At 39.8% G+C, this 16,441-nt stretch overlaps 1 protein-coding gene across 7 annotated transcripts in view; it reads left to right on the top strand.

Moving 5' to 3' along the window:
• TNIK (TRAF2 and NCK interacting kinase) overlaps window positions 1-16,441 on the top strand; it is a 423,010-nt gene that overhangs the window by 368,380 nt on the left and 38,189 nt on the right. For 4 of the 7 annotated variants that reach the window (XM_067738026.1, XM_067738023.1, XM_067738028.1 and 1 more), the window contains 4 exons: window positions 4,346-4,509; window positions 6,544-6,641; window positions 7,520-7,543; window positions 13,067-13,251. In XM_067738026.1, coding sequence (XP_067594127.1) covers window positions 4,346-4,509; window positions 6,544-6,641; window positions 7,520-7,543; window positions 13,067-13,251 — 471 coding nt within the window. The remainder of the gene's footprint in view (window positions 1-4,345; window positions 4,510-6,543; window positions 6,642-7,519; window positions 7,544-13,066; window positions 13,252-16,441) is intronic. The other 3 variants (XM_067738024.1, XM_067738027.1, XM_067738029.1) reach the window with 1 other exon arrangement.

Below are 16,441 nucleotides of genomic sequence, written 5' to 3'. Positions count from 1 at the left end.
TTCTGCAGCTGCACTGAGCTGATAGGTCAGCTGTACCTTCACGTGGTCTTTCATCCTGGGCTTCTTGACTGTTTGGTGATTTCGGGACAGCATCCCAAGAGGGAAAGCCCCAATAAACAAGCACTTTTGAAGGCTTTGCTTCTATCATCTTTACTGATGTCCCATTGGCAACCACAAGTCACATGGCCAAGCCCAGAGTCAGTGTGTAAAGGAAATTCACAGGGGCACAGACAAGGGGAGATGTGATTCACGGGTGGTGGGAGCGGAGTGGGAGGGAGGCTGTTACTGAACACAGAGACTGTCTTACTTTCTATTGGTTCTAATAAAGTCCTCATAGTTCTTTTTGTACCATTTGTCAAACAACTGCCCATCCATAAAGCCATAAAAAAAAAAGGGTTGCTTTTAAATATTTTGTCCTTTGCAATACTGTATAGACTCCCAAATGCCTTATACTGCCTTAAATGTCAAGGTGAACAGTTGAGTTTAAATCGTGATTTGATTTGTTCATTTTTTAAATTTCTGTTTTAAAACCTTCCATGCACTTTAACATTTAACTTTGATTCATGTGTTCTTTTAAAGCACATTAAAATTTGATTAAACAAGTACATTCAGAGTATGAAAAGATTTAAATTAATCCAATAACACCCAGTCAAAACCCAATGACTAAATGCTTAATTTCAAAAAATAATTCTCCAACCCATCCCAAACCTGTCTTCTTATGGCTTGTTTGTTCTCATTTGCTATGTCATCAAAGAACAAAGTAAAATGAATTTTGGTGGGCAGCCAGTTAATTATAGACTTGGCCCTAGTATTTGGGCCAAGAAATCACTTTGTAATCCTAATTTTCTGTTTTGACTTTTTTCTATGACTCAAGTAAATGGAATAATTTTCACTTTACTGTGTGTTTTATAGACCAAACAGCATTCTCTGCAGGATGGCAAATGTCTGAGCTAACAGTTAGCATTTAAAGAAATCTATATGAATGTTTTCAAGTTTTTACACATTTGGATCTCAGTAGGCTCAGTTAGTATATGGACAAGGGAAATCTGTTATTTCATGGAATTCTTCTGAAATTGATCCCCGCTAAGAGCATTTATCTCAGCCCCCTTGGCCCCTAGGCCAGACTAAACTACAACATAATAAGGAAGAGAAAAATATGAACAGTGTGACATTTTCTCAAAACACTCATATTTTACCAAAAAAGCAAATAAGGTAGAAAAGCATTTTAAAGGTTTCCCTCTTTCTATGTGTGGTTACCTAGACACTAAACACTTCTTTCAGACTCCAGCAGCAAAAATAGCACCCTATTAAGATCAGCACCCACACTGGTTAGCTCCAGTTGGAGGGGGACTTGTACTAACAAGGCCCAGGTCAGGGATTTAATGCCCATGGGATCCAATTAACTTCACACTGAAAGAGGCCCTTGAGCCCCAGTCAGAGACGCAGGCTCATCCCGCTGGTTCTGCTGATACCCAGGCCACTCTTTTATGCCAGGACAGCCCTGGCCTGGGCCTTATCATCTAACGTGGCAGCAGCCTCCTATCTGGTCAGCCTGCCTCCGTCCTGACCATTCATAAGCTGGCCCATGTTCTCTGCCAGACGTTAAGGCCATTGCTGCATAAGCCGCCCATTTCTTCTGATGACCCACTCTTCCGGGGTTTCCTAACGCAGACTTGGTCCCCAGTCAGGGTGGCGTCCTCTTTACATCAACAAGCCCCAGGAAAACCCCAGTCGATGTCTGCTCTCACTCTTCCCCCACCCCTCTGAAGCCTAATCAAGTCCTGTCTCCTTCCTGACACCACTGTTGACCACTCTAGGCTGCATGCCTTGTTTCGTAAACTCCAACACCATTTGCAGATGCTCGCACAGCACATGGAGTTTTGCCTTGCTGGCTGTTGTCTCCACCGCACATGTCTCACCTCTAGGATTATGTTGTACCTTGACTGTCTGCCCTGTGACCTGTACTCTCCTCCATCCCTCAAACTGGTCCACTGGTCTCACAAAGCAGGTATTTAATAGAAAGGTTTTGGTTAAATGATCAAAGGAGTGCTGTGTTCGAGCAAAGAGCTGGATCCTGCTACCACACCACAGCTGCCAGGGAAAATACTCAGAACTCACTGAACTGTATTCTCTTCGTAGATTTTTTTTTCATACAAAGAACACTACATTACATCTCCACAAAATGAGAGCAACCACCAAGAAACCTTAGTATGCCCATCACCCTTGACCTGTAATATAATTTTTAGAAAAAATATTTTTAGAATTTATTAATTATACATAAATAATTCTTGACCACTACTGTTTAATGAAAGAGGGCAGTGGGGAAGAATTCATTATTTGGGAATGAAAGGAGATAGGATTGTTTCTTTTGGGAAAAAAAATGAAAAATTTGAAAGGTGGCATATTGCAGAAGTATCACACATTTATCATTTTAGGTATTCTCCAAACAGGAGGGAGGGTATTTCCATTATGGATTCAAATCTATTTCAATCAATTAAATGCTAACAGTTTTCACAAAAATAATTACTACTCAAAGGAGTGCCATAAAAATATCAAGACTTTTTAAAGTTTTCCTTAAGTTTACCAGCACTCACTTCTGCAGTCAGTTTTACTGTTAGGTTGACTTAGCAACCCCTTTACCATAAAAAAATTTAAGAGGTGAATATTGTCATAAATTCTACATTTGTATGATCAAAATTAATAAATTATAAGGACATATTTTATTTTCACTTGTTTTCCAAGACCACCAGCCATGTCTTCCAATAACCCAATATTTAAGAATTTTTGCAACTCGACCAAATATTTTCGCCAAATACGTTACTGCAAAGCAAGACTCTTGTGTTTTCAGAAACAAATTATTTGCTTTAGTTGCTGCTTTAATGATGCCATTTTGTGGCCAGATTTTAACAGACCAAACTGCAAGTGTCTCCAGGGAAGGGACCATATTATTTTCACATTTATACATGAAGCATCTGACACCCAACACAGTGCAGAGTACCTGTTACCCACTTAATACTCCTGAAATGGGCAGAGCAAAAGGAAAGCATAGAATTACATTTTTTTAATAACATCTTTATTGGAGTATAATTGCTTTACAATGTTGTGTTATGCTGTATAACAAAGTGAATCAGCTATACATATACATATATCCCCATATCTCCTCCCTCTCGTATCTCCCTCCCACCCTCCCAATCTCACCCCTCTAGGTGGTCACAGAGCATGGAGCTGATCTCCCTGTGCTATGCGGCTGCTTCCCACTAGCTATCTATTTTACATTTGGGAGTGTATGTATGTCCATGCCACTCTCTCACTTCGTCCCAGCTTACCCTTCCCCCTCCCCATGCCCTCAAGTCCGTTCTTTACATCTATCTGCGTCTTTATTCCTGTCCTGCCCCTAGGTTCTTCAGAACATTTTTTTTTATTCCATATATATGTATTAGCATATGGTATTTGTTTTTCTCTTTCTGACTTACTTCACTTAATTTTTAAAAACTGCACTAAAGCAACAAGAAACAATTTTTTACAAATTAGTTAGCTGTTCATAATAAAACCTGGTAAGAATTCAGTGAGATGGATCATCTCATACACTTCAGTGAAACCTGGCAGTATGTTTATACATTCACATACATATATATGTGCACATACATACCTAAGTTCATGCCATTCCACCCAAGAATTCCAGTTCTAGGAGAGATGTGATTGTGAATATTTGTATGCATCTAGATGGTTATTTCACTGTTATGTATAATAGCAATGTATTGGAAGCACCTAACAATAGGAGAATGGTTGAACTAATTTATCTATATTATGGAATACTATGCAGCTTTTATTGTTTTTAGAAGCATAAGAAGCTGCTCTCAATGCAGTCTAAAGGGGAAAAAAACAAGACACAAAATTGAATATACAGTGTGCTTCCATACATACAAAAGTAAAAAGACTAGAAGATAATATTCCATCCAGTAAAATATAGTTGAATATCTCTTGATTCAGAGGTTGCATGCATTGCTTCCTTAATTTTATCTTGTAATATTTTCAAGTGTTTTACAATGAGAATAGGAAAAGGGGTTTAAAAGAAAGCCTCCTTTAAAGATTCACCATTTCAGAGCTAATACGTTTGGTGTGATGACCCAGGAGTTGGGTCAAGAGTTCTTCCCGTCCAGATGCAGAATCTGGCCAGGAGCTCCACAGAGGATAGCATGACTGTCATTACCATTGACCCCTGTAATGCAAGGTCATATAGGTACTCTCTTTACCCCTTTGTACTGGGGATGGGGCTGGACTATGCTTGTGTCTACCAGTGGCAAGGTCTTGAGAGTGTAATCTCTGTGCTCTGCTGTCCATGCAGCAACCCTGACCTCCGGAGAACTGAGCCCATCGTGGAGAGCCCCTTGCAGAGGACGAGCAGTGGCAGTTCCTCCAGCTCCAGCACCCCTAGCTCCCAGCCCAGCTCCCAAGGAGGCTCTCAACCTGGGTCACAAGCAGGATCCAGTGAACGGACCAGGGTTCGAGGTAACGCTTTCCCCTACCTTTCCAGGACAGCATTCCCTGAGGAGGAGAGCCATGCACAGGGAACCAGATTACTTCCTGACTTCTAGGACTTCTGGTCCTGGCGTGGCCACCACTGTGTGATGCTGAAGAGCCACTTAACTGCTCTCAGCCTCAGTCTCCTTAGGGGAGTGGACCACCATCCCCAGTTATATGTGTGACATCAGTGTGGACTAAATGCTTTCTAATTGCAGATACCAGTGTTCGCCAGGGAGATCACAGAATATTGGTCTTACTTGAAAACGTAGTCATCAGTCACCTGCATTTCCATTTCCATTTGATTGATTGGTTAGAGTTTCATGGACCCCCAAGTATCCTCTTCCCCTTGTGTCAACTGTGTTCAGAATACAAGGTATTTTTCAAAGGGAAAGTTAATAAAGGCTAATGTAGAATAAATATACACTTGAGAGAAGATATAAAATCTATGACTTAAGAAGTACACTTGACTCTTCTGGTTTTTCCTATTAGAGAGGTAAAAATTAGCCTCTCTGACCATTTAATTCAAGTCATTCTTCATTGCTTAGTTTTCATTAATGAGGAAGCTTGTGAAAAACATTAATGTGTCCAGCTAATTATACATGATAACCTATTGTTTATAGCTAATCAAAATGTACTCTTTCTGCATAATCTTCTTCAGAAGATAATTTGGCCTCCAAGTAATAAAGACCGGGATTTTTTTGAAGTGCAATTTGGAAAACACTTATAAATTACTCTGCCTAATGAAAATCACCAGTTCTTTATTCTCGCTTAGCCTCTTCATTAGACACAATTATACTTTACCTCCTAATATTTCTTTGAGTAAACTCAAATGTATGTACATTTTGGAAAGGTCGATGTCAGACGTGCAATGCTTGTGTCTATGAATTGGGATAGGAACTGGCCTGTGGCTGCCCCTATGTGCAGTCTTCTGACATCAGTGGCACCACCCGGAGCTATGTATACTTTTGTTGCTGCCTGATCCAGATATAAAGTTACTTACTTTGGAAAACTGCCATTCCCTTACCTTTTTTCTATTCATAAGCAACTTAATTTGCTTAGTTAGAGCAAATGCTAAAGAAAACCAAACTTAGGTATACCATTTTAATTCTCTGATCTGGTTCAGGTTTAATTCTTATCTTCTTTCCTTTGGCCTTTAGTTTTCCTGGGTTAAAAGCACTCATATCCCTGGTGTATCCCTACCCAGGAAAGACCACTTTGAAACCAAACAAAAGAATCTCTCCCACCTTAGATTGCTGCTTCTCTACCTATAAACTCATAAATCAGAGGGATGCTCTTCACTTGTAGCTGTCAGGCAGCCCTCCCCCAGCCCTTGCTCTGTAACCTCTATTCTAGGGCCCTTCCGCTTTATCACCAACACTCTCCTTCCTGCCCTCACCCTAGACAACTCCCCTTTCCTCCCCCCATTTAAAAATCGTTCCTCCAAATAAAACAGGTTTCTACTTTTTTCTACAACAGTTCATCAGAAAATCTTATCCTGATGGGTAAGTGGTAAAGGAAGAAATCAAACATAGGATGCTAGCTCGGAGGCTGGTTTAGTATAATAATTGAGAATAGGACTTTGAGAAATCATACAGAACCCCAGCTCTGCACGCAACTTCAGTGTAACCTTAGGCTAGTTGTGTCATCTCTCTGTGTTCAACTGTCGTACAGGAAAACAGTGCCACGTCATTGGGTTGGAGCAAGGATTCAACGAGACAATTGACATAGAAAGCGTTTAGCACTAAGCCTGACACAGAATTAGTGCTCAGTAAATGGCGGTGCTGGCTAGTTTTTCATATAATTACCAGTGACCTCCAGGTTAAAAGACTAACTGCGTATGGCTGATTTTGATTGCCTGAACATTTACTGATTTTTCACGGATGTGCTTGAGGATTTGCCTAAGTGAATGAGGTGTCCGCTGAGTCATTTCCAAGGCTGACTCACCACAGAACTCCAGAACTTGAGCCAGCACCTTCTGACGGTCATTATCTTTCTTGGCCCTCTGTTTTTTTCCTCTAGCCAACAGTAAGTCGGAAGGATCACCTGTGCTCTCCCATGAGCCTTCCAAGGTGAAACCTGAAGAATCCAGGGAAATTACCCGACCTAGTCGACCGGCTGTGAGTGCTTTTCTCTCAAACAGTTTTGAACTCTTTTAATTTCCCAGAGAACCCGCAGGATAAAGTGGTTGGGGATGCACTCGTGACTATGAAACAAAAAATGTTGAGATTAATAAGAATGGATGCTAGGAGCATCTGGAAGGAAGTCATACCTGATTAGGAAAGAAATGAACAGATCTTGGGTTGCTTATCTACTTTTGGTTATTTTGCTGATCATTAGCACTATGTTACAGAATAAGACAGGAAGAGAAATAACTCACATTATTCCATAATTTCTACTCAACAGCTTTAGCGAAAAGATGTTGAAAGTAACAATTAAGAATATTTGGGCACTTCCTATGGATTTTTCTTGTATATTCTTTTTACTTTAGCCTTTTCCTATATTATTTTCCACATGAATTAATACTACAATTTTTCTGCTGCATTTCTGCTGCTCTAGGACTGTATTTTCTAGACCAAAACTTGATAAGCATGGTCTGATAGGGGGCTGACAGCCTGAAATCTAGCTTCATTGCTGTAACACGTCAGACCCCAAATAGCCTTAAAGAAAGAAATAAGAGGATGGAGGTGGAAATTTGAAAATTAATTTGGAATGAGTTATTATATACTTATTTTATTTAAATTTTCCAAGAATCTTTTCTGTGAAATGGATGTGAAGATGTTTTCGTTTACTTTATTTTTTTACATTTTAAAGTAAGGAAGTACAGTGAGGGTAACAATGAAGGGCATTCACACCATTCTGGGTTGAGGTTCTTCTTGCCCTTTTTGCATTTATCAGTTGTGTACTAACAATTTCCATTTTGTGTCTAACCTGCTGCCTTTCTTCCGGCTTTTCCCCCTCATGTGGATTCTTCTGGATTGGTTTCCTCTTATCTCAGAGCTATAAGAAAGCTATAGATGAGGTTAGTATTACCTATTTGCTTGGTCATGCTTTCACAAGATGTAAATATAAACCGACTTCCTGAGGCTGATATTCAGAAAGGTGGCCAATTGGATCACAGATGAAAGTTCATTCCTTTGGAGTGACCTGCTGAGAGGAGAGCCCTTTCACAGAAGCCAGCCTGAGCCCCTCAGACACTGTGTATAGCTCCAGTCAAATGTCACTTTTCCAGCGTTCCAGTCTAGCTAAAGATAAGCATCGGTGCTTTGTTATTGGCACTGTTTCTCATCCTAGTATCTTCCAGTAGCAAAGCCTGAGCTTTTAACCTGCACTCGCCAGCCTTGCTAGGGGATGGCAGTTTTACTAACAAAGAAAAGAGACATCATTCTAGGGTCGTCCCCATTTATAGTGTGTGATTTGTGAACAAGGAGTTACCGGGTATTGTTAGATTAATTTGTGGGACATTAACTACAGCGTCAGCAGCAACGTCAACTTTAGTTAATGAATCCTGGCGAGTTAAGTAACTTGATTTCCTTATCTGTGGTGACATTTTTCCATTAGAAAAATATATGGCTTTGCCAATCTTAAGTAGCTTGCTAAGAAGGATGACTGCCTCACTGCTGTTTGTCAGACCTGCATGAATACAGCGTAGTGGAGTTGTTTTGGAAGAGAGAGGCCTTCTGCAAAGAGTCCTAACCGCATGGAATCTGAAGGCTAGCATTATGGCTTTAAGGCTGAGCACCGTTTTTGTGAAATGATGTAGAAAAAGCACAGGCTTTGGGAGTGAACAAGCTGCCTTCAGATTCTGGCTCCCCCAATAAATAACTGGAGGGGCCAGTCTCACGAACTCTCTGGGCCAGTTTCATCTGTAAAATGGGGATAAAAACACCTGCCTTTCCTCGCTCACAAGATTGTTTAGGTTCACTCAAGATCATGAGTGCGGGAGCATTTTCTGAAGTGTGAAGCGCTATGTAAAGCCAGGGCCTGAGGCGCGGAGCTATTCTGGTGGAGGAAGCACGTTTCTATGTGTCTGATCTTTACCAAAAAGCGTCACTTTTTCAGAATTATGACCGCCTCACCATTCAGCGTGATTTAGAAAGTCATTATCATAGTTAAAGAATTATTGCTTATATAAAAAAAAAGATTCTACACGTCTACAATGTGTGGATGGCATTATAGAAAGAAAAAAGGGAAATGTTTTTAATTGCTCTGTGCTACAGCCTTCAGGGATTATCACAAATTTTATCAGTTTTCTCCCAAACGGTTCTGGTGCTCAGGCTGCCAATAAAATGGTCGTGTGTGTGCACAGCTCAAGGTTTCCTCTTATGAGTCCAGAAATTAGCTTGGCGGTGGCTGTCATGAGGGAAAGGGCTCTCAGGGATTTCATCTGGTTAACCCAGGATATTTTAGGCTTTTAAAAATTGCTTTATTTATTTCAGGATATACTCTAGCACACTGGACAGAGATGAGAGGTAGGCAACAGAGGTACAAATAATTGAGGGGGTGTAAGCTGTACACCAAAATCTCTAGAGCCATGGATGACTGGAAAAAGCCCTCCACATGATTCTTCTAACCCTACCCCTTGAGTATCACTGATCCAAAACACAGGATTCCTTGGTTCTACCTAACCCAGTGGTCCTCGACCAAGGATGAGTATCCCCCCCGCAACTCCCCTTCCCTTAGGAGACATTTGGGAAAGTCTGGAGTCAGTTTGGTTGTCACAACTTGGAGGTGGGAAGCGGTGCTGCTGGCGTCTTGTGTGTAGAGCGGAGAGCTGCTGCTAAACAACCTACAGTGCACAGGAAAACAACCTACAATAGAGACTTATCCACCCCAAATGGCAGTAGTGCCACAGTCAAAACACCTTGAGTTAAATCTCTCTCCCATCTCCATTCCTAGGTTTTAAGATGCTTCCATCCACCGTGACTGATATGCCATTTAGATAACCCGAGTTTGAAATGAGCAGTCTTAAAATGCCAAAAACATATTGCTTGTTATTGCTAATTTAATTATTTGAGTTCCATAAAAGTCAGTCTGGGGGAGTGTCCATGCATTTGGCATTCCTTCCTATGGGGCATGAGATTGTACAGCGTAGTCTGTGATTATTTAATACAACCCTCCAAAATAAATATTCTTTTTACTTTAGCACAATTAAATAGATGTCATGAAGATTAGATACATAAGCAAACACTGGCTTTACCACCACTTTTGTATTGTATGTAGAAATCTGACAAATTCCAGAGCACATCCATAGACTGGACAGAACTGGAACAAACCTTTTTTCCCTCAGTTGAAGATTCGAAGTCAAGTGACTTCCCCAAGTCATATCTTTAGATTTCCTAAAAAGGAAATGAATTATTTTAATATGTAAAGAACAAAACAACTTTAAAATCTTTAACTATTATTTTAATAGTTTAAAAAATTGAACTAAAATTTGCATAAACTATATTGTTTTTAAAAAGATACCCAAAAGAGCACCTTTTAAAGCAGAGTATGCATAATTGTCAGATTAAATAAGCCTTTTTGAAAGAAAAATTATATCAAGTTGATTCTAAAAAGTGTTACATGAAAGAAACCTTTGGGTGAGAGCCCCTTATATATCTTTACTCTCTAGTCAAAAAGCTTAACATTTTGCCATATTTCTTTTTCAGTTATACATTCTCAAATATTTTTATTGTAAATAGCACTTTTTCCTCTTTTTAATACTTTTTAGCTCCAGGCTTGAGACAGTCAAGCAATAAATTACCACAAAAACTCATTATATGGAGAAGATTGGTATTGTCAGAAAATAAAACATACGAAAATGGATCTGAACACAATGGTGTCAGTTTTAGATCATGTCTCTTTCCTATAACTTTGCTATTCTAAGCTTTTCCAGGGTGGATGGATAAGGAACAAAACTTCAGCTAAACACACAGACTATGGGGCAATGGAAGATTAATTTTCTTTGGCTGGGGTATTAGTTTTGAGTTACTCATTATTGGTACCTTGGGATTTTCATATATGTCTCACCTGCCAAGCTGTTACCAATTAAACTTAAAAGGAATTTGCAATTATTTCTAAAGTTTCAGGAAAGATAGCTTTTTAATAACACAGAAACCAAAAAAAAAAAAAAAAAAAACCTCTAATTAAAAGTGAAATTATAAAGCAGGTCAGAGCTTTAAAAGTGTTCCTAAATACAGTGTTTGGAGAAATTTAGGTGATTTTAACAAGTGAGAGTTACTTTAAATCAATGGACTTTGGACCAGCTAAATATTTCTAAATAATTTTGATTTTTTTAAATCTTCTTTGTCTTGCTTTGAAATGTCAGTGATAAGGAAAACCAACCCATGGGGAAAATGTATTATTAATTTAAATAAATCATAGTTAATATTATTATATTTTACTCAGAATTACTGACATTAGAAATAAACTCTCCTAACCATATTCTCTCTTTAAATTATAATAAAAATTTTTTTAATGACAAGTAACATTTTAGATGCTAGTTGTATTATTTGATGAGACATACATGGTCCTAACAGAGAGAAGGAAAAATACAAAATAAATTTATCTAATTTTTAATTATTTTATTGGTTTGGAGGATTATAATGTCCTTTTTCATTAATTGTTTTAACAAATATCTAAACTATTTTCCCAATGTGCTCAAGTGTAGCATACCCTTCACTTTCTCGTCAATTTGATAAAGATAAACATTGGCAATTGTCAAGAGGAAATAAGAAGTAAAAAGCTGAAATCTGAGCATTAGCTTTTCTTATTTTGGCCCATCACCAAAGAAACCGGAAATAAATTTGCCTAAAATTCTGTGTGGTAATTTTCCTCTTCATTCATGGTGTACATTATATTTAAACAGTTTGAGTCTTTTTAATACAATTTTAGTTTCACTTTCATGGATGGGATAACTATATCCACTGAGATTGACGCCATGTGTGTGTGCATGTGTGTAAAAGCCCAGCGAGCATGTTTGGGTGGAAAATGCACAATTTGAATTTTCAAAAGCTTCCCTTTTCCAAGGGCTTCAATTCAAATGACTACAGAACAAATGTAAAAGTTGTCATTGCTGTCCCTTTGATTTTTATGAAATTAGAAAGAAATGAATCCTTCACGTAACACCTTGAACTTTCTAAATTTCTAGACCAAATAAAAAACCTGCAGCATTTTCTGTCCTTAGTCTTAACCAATACATTAATGCCTCGCATATAGGCACCAGTAAAGAAACAGGATGATCTGTTGTCTTCTCAAAATAAAATTATATTTATAATTTAATTACACACATTTATCACAACTTTTCTTCTAACCTATCAGGATAGATTATCAGATGTCATTTAGATCACCTATATTGCTCTAACCTTACATCAGGTGAATTGGGCAAATACATTTCTGGATTGAAATAAAGAGAGAATATGGCCATAAGAAAACTGTGGGATTTAGTATCTTCAAATGAGTTTCTTTCTCCCTAATCCCCTGTCTCTCACTGAATGCTCTGATTCCCACATGGGTCACTAATATAGGGAGAAATGGTAAGACTGATGTCAAATTGCTTTTTCTTCACTTGCATGCTGTGTGCCAAGGGCAGTTTAACCCATGCAAATGAGAGCGGCCATGCTTTAGCAGAACTGCTTCCCTCTGCATTGCTCTGAAAGCATGTACAATAAAAGGTAGTCAGATCTTCAGCACACCGCCTGCCATGTGCCTGGTGATTAAATACCACCTCATCACATCCATAAGGCTAAAGGTTTCATCATACTCATGGAAAACTGAAAGTTTACCTCTTCCTTTTGGTGTTTGCACATTCATTTCAGTATTCTCCGCCAGGGTTTCTGCCAGGTGACGCAATATCAAACAAAAGAAAATGAAACACCTATCGTCCTGGAAGAGAACTCTTTTTTGTTTTTGTTTGTTTTATTTTGTTGTTGTTCCTCTTGATTAACTCAGCTCTGTGGCTCTAAATTTCAGTGGCACTGGGCTTTGGGGTGGGCCATTATTTGATGTGGTGCCTCGGCTGTCCAGGGAATGATGACACACCAAATGAGTCATTGTAGCAGCTGGAACCTTGGGAATTGCTCTGTTCTGTGACTGATGCTAGATTTTGGTACAGTAGCAATCATAAGAGGAGAAAGTCCATGACTATGGCTTGGGCAGGAGTCTCAAAATACTGGGGAATAATTTCTAATCCTGTGGGTAATTAACTATGAGGGTGGGTGACCAACTTCACCTTCCCAAAATAAAATGTGAACCCAGTGTTTGTATATATGTGTACACACACAGTGCACATACACATATATACACATGCAGATTCAGAACCGAACAGTCTCAGTCTAGCAATTGGTTGTGAACAAAGTTTAAATTTATTTCATCTTTCTTTTCTAGTTTCTCCGCGCTACAAACATCGTTTTCTTGGTTTCATGCAGTAACTATGTTTGTAACAGTTCTATAGAGAGCTTTTTTTTCTTGTTTATTTCTTGTTGCTTGAGTCGGAGACTTGCTGAGAGACGTAGCTTTGGTCGTTCTATAATTCATATACGCTGGACACGCTTTTCTCTTGTAGGATCTGACGGCATTAGCCAAAGAATTAAGAGAACTCCGGATTGAAGAAACAAACCGCCCACTGAAGAAAGTGACGGATTACTCCTCCTCGAGTGAGGAGTCGGAAAGCAGTGATGAAGAGGAGGAAGATGGAGAGAGCGAGACCCAGGACGGGACGGTGGCTGTCAGCGACATACCCAGACTGATGTAAGAGACCTGCGTTTTACAATATTGTTTCTGGGGGGGTTTTTTTGGTTTTTTTTTTTTTTTGCGGTACGCGGGCCTCTCACTGTTGTGGCCTCTCCAGTTGCGGAGCACAGGCTCCAGACGCGCAGGCTCAGCGGCCATGGCTCACGGGCCCAGCCGCTCCGCGGCACGTGGGATCTTCCCGGACCGGGGCACAAACCTGCATCCCCTGCATTGGCAGGCGGACTCCCAACCACTGCGCCACCAGGGAAGCCCTGTTTCTGTTTTTCTATGTTTTGGTTTTTTGGCCCCGAGGCCTATGGGATCTTAACTGACCAGGGATCGAACCCACACCCCCTGCATTGGAAGGCAAAGTCTTAACCCCTGGACCACCAGGGAGGTCCCTCCCAAGACCTGCTTCATCACTGTAGGTCAGGAGAGGTTAGGTCTCCAAGACAAAAGGACAGGAAATATGAATTAAATATAAGATCATTTATGAGTCTCGGGCAAAGTTGACTTTGGGGATTCACGTTTTTATTAGAGCATAGTTCTATCTTCACCCCTCTCCCTAGACACAGTTACTTAGAATATGTAGCATTTCTAGGACTGCATATGCTTTGTCTGAGCTGTTGTGGCGTTCACCATCCCTTGGGTGATGCTTTCTTGGTTCCTGTCATCTCTGGGCAAGTGATACTGACAGCCACACCCTAGAACTAAAGAGCAAAATTATAGGCAATGGCATTTAGGGGTTAAAACTGACAACATTAGACGTATATTTCACTGTCACCACCACCACTAAGGTGGAATGCAGGAGGCAGCATGGGTTAGCATCCCAGCAAAACAATCAGGAGTTGAACAAACCTGCAGAGAAGCTTCTGAGTGTTGGACTTAAATACACCCCTGATTTTCTACTTCATCTTCTCCATTGTCTCTTTTATGTGATCCTCTTTGCTGCAGCCTGTGACTGCACCACGTACAGTCTTCATTTTTAGATATTTATAGCTACCTAGCTTTCCCTTAGTATTTACAGCCTTTACTTCTCTTTTCTTTTCCCTTTTTCTCATCAGACTGTATCCTAGAAAAGAACCTCTCCTCTTCCCCTATTACTTCCCCAATTCAAAAAAACATATTCATACAGTCACACTCACATACATCTCTCATTTCCTCTCCCAAATAAACACAAGGTGTCCAGCTCTGGTTTGCCATAACTTTGATAAAGAGCAATGCTAACTTTTCCATCTTCACTCCTCCTTCATTTCCATTTCTTTGACTCAGCTACCACTGTTGGTCATCACACCACATTTACTCCCTATAGAGAAGATGTCATTTCAAGCCACAGATACAGTCCTGTCCAGCAGAGGTTGGCGAGACAGGGCCTCCCAGTCTGCAGGAAATGTCATCCATTGATTAACGATCGTTACATACAAGCAATTCTGAGAGACAAGTCCAATTATCATAGCTGAAAATCCATACTTGTTATTTTACTGCTGATTACCCAGTTATTGACAACCATAAATATGCTAAAATATGACATTTGGAAACAAATTGCATTAAATTGCTTTTTGAACAGCAAATAAAGTTGTTCTAGAGGCAAAATCACTAATCCAGAACATTGCCACAAAATATGCTGGTCCTTTCAGTTTTTGTCTTAACTCAGCATTGGTTCATTCTTCTAACAGATGTTTTGAATTCCCTTTAAGCACTGAGCATACAGCTATGAGGGTGGATTGTGAATTTAAAAGATTGGTAAGACTTCTACTGTGTGCTAGACCCCATACTGAGGGCTTTGAGACATTCAAGAAGTGCGGACATGAATTCTGCCTTCCAAAAGTTTACATTCTAGTTGGAGAGAGACAAAATTATACATGGAGAAGTTCAGAGTAATATAAATAGTTGGAAGAATAACCAATAGCCTTGGAAGAGATGTTAAATCGCATTTGGTTTTTAAGCCTGCTGTCATATTTTGTAAGACTCTTAGTGGTATTTACCCTCGTATCTCTAAAGGCAAGTCCATCTCTTCCCCCACCTTTCTAAAATGGCCTAAATATACCATGCTGTGCTGCACTTTCTCTGCTGTCTGGCACTCTCTGGTTCCTTTAGAAATCACCTATCACGGCCCAGCCCGTACAGGCAGAGCCCATCCCTTCCTCTGTGCTGCATGGTGTCTCCTGTGCATTCCTGCCATTTCATGGAGTACCTTGAATCAGGTTATTTATTACATGTTGTCTCCCTGTCTGGGCTGTGAGATCCTTGAGGGTGAGGATTGAGCCTTATTTACTCTCTACTCTTAACACCTTGTCTGGTGTCTGGAATAGAGTTGGTCTTCAGTGACTTTGATTTACACTTAACTGCACTGCACTGAAATTGCAAATCCTGGCTTCAAAGTGTTTATAGCCTAATCCAGAGGAAAGACATGTACACAGATAACTGTCATCAAGGTAGAAAGGAACAAGGAGTGATGTTAGAATCCCAGGTCGGGGGAATTGAAGTAAAGGCACAGGAGGTTACATTTGGTGGGTATATAGATGGTATGACGGGGGGAAAGTCTGGACTAGTGAAACCAGACCGGGATCATGTAGCCAGTGGGGAACCGTCGAAGGTCTCCTGAGCTGGGGAGTGACATGATTGGTGCCACGTTTGAGAGAAATCATTTCATCAAAGTGATTTGGAAAGAGAACAGGCTAGATACTGGGAAAGGCATTCAGAGGCTCTATTACTGTAATCCCAAGAAGTCACACATGGGCTCTCGTTGAATACTTACAGTGGAGGCAAAACTTGACGTGGCTCTCGACGAATTGCTAAATTTTAAACAGATTAACATGACTGTCCATTAAAGAACATTTAAAATATGTAATTGTATATGAAACATACTGAGAGAAGAAACAGGATACAGATGTGTGCATGTGTATGTGTGTGTTTATTCCAATTTGCCAAATATATGCACTTTTGTGAATATAAAATATTGGGTTGGCCCAAAAGTTCGTTCGGGTTTTTCCATAAGAGCTTACGGAAAGACCCAAACGAACTTTTGGGCCAACCCAACATATACAGTCTGTTCTGCTACAGCATGAGAAGCTTCATACTATTAAAAAATCCATTGTTTCTTTAGGAATAAGACATTTCGGAGTTAGACTCCTTCTTACATGCATTCTTATCATCTTTATTGTCTACTGTTAAGGTAAACCCTCACATTTTGTGCTGTATTTTTTAA

Source organism: Pseudorca crassidens, chromosome 5 (genome assembly GCF_039906515.1).
Source record: "Pseudorca crassidens isolate mPseCra1 chromosome 5, mPseCra1.hap1, whole genome shotgun sequence".
Lineage (NCBI taxonomy): Eukaryota > Metazoa > Chordata > Mammalia > Artiodactyla > Delphinidae > Pseudorca > Pseudorca crassidens.
The sequence above is the reverse complement of the archived record's forward strand: the minus strand, read 5'-3'. Positions and strand labels throughout refer to the sequence as shown.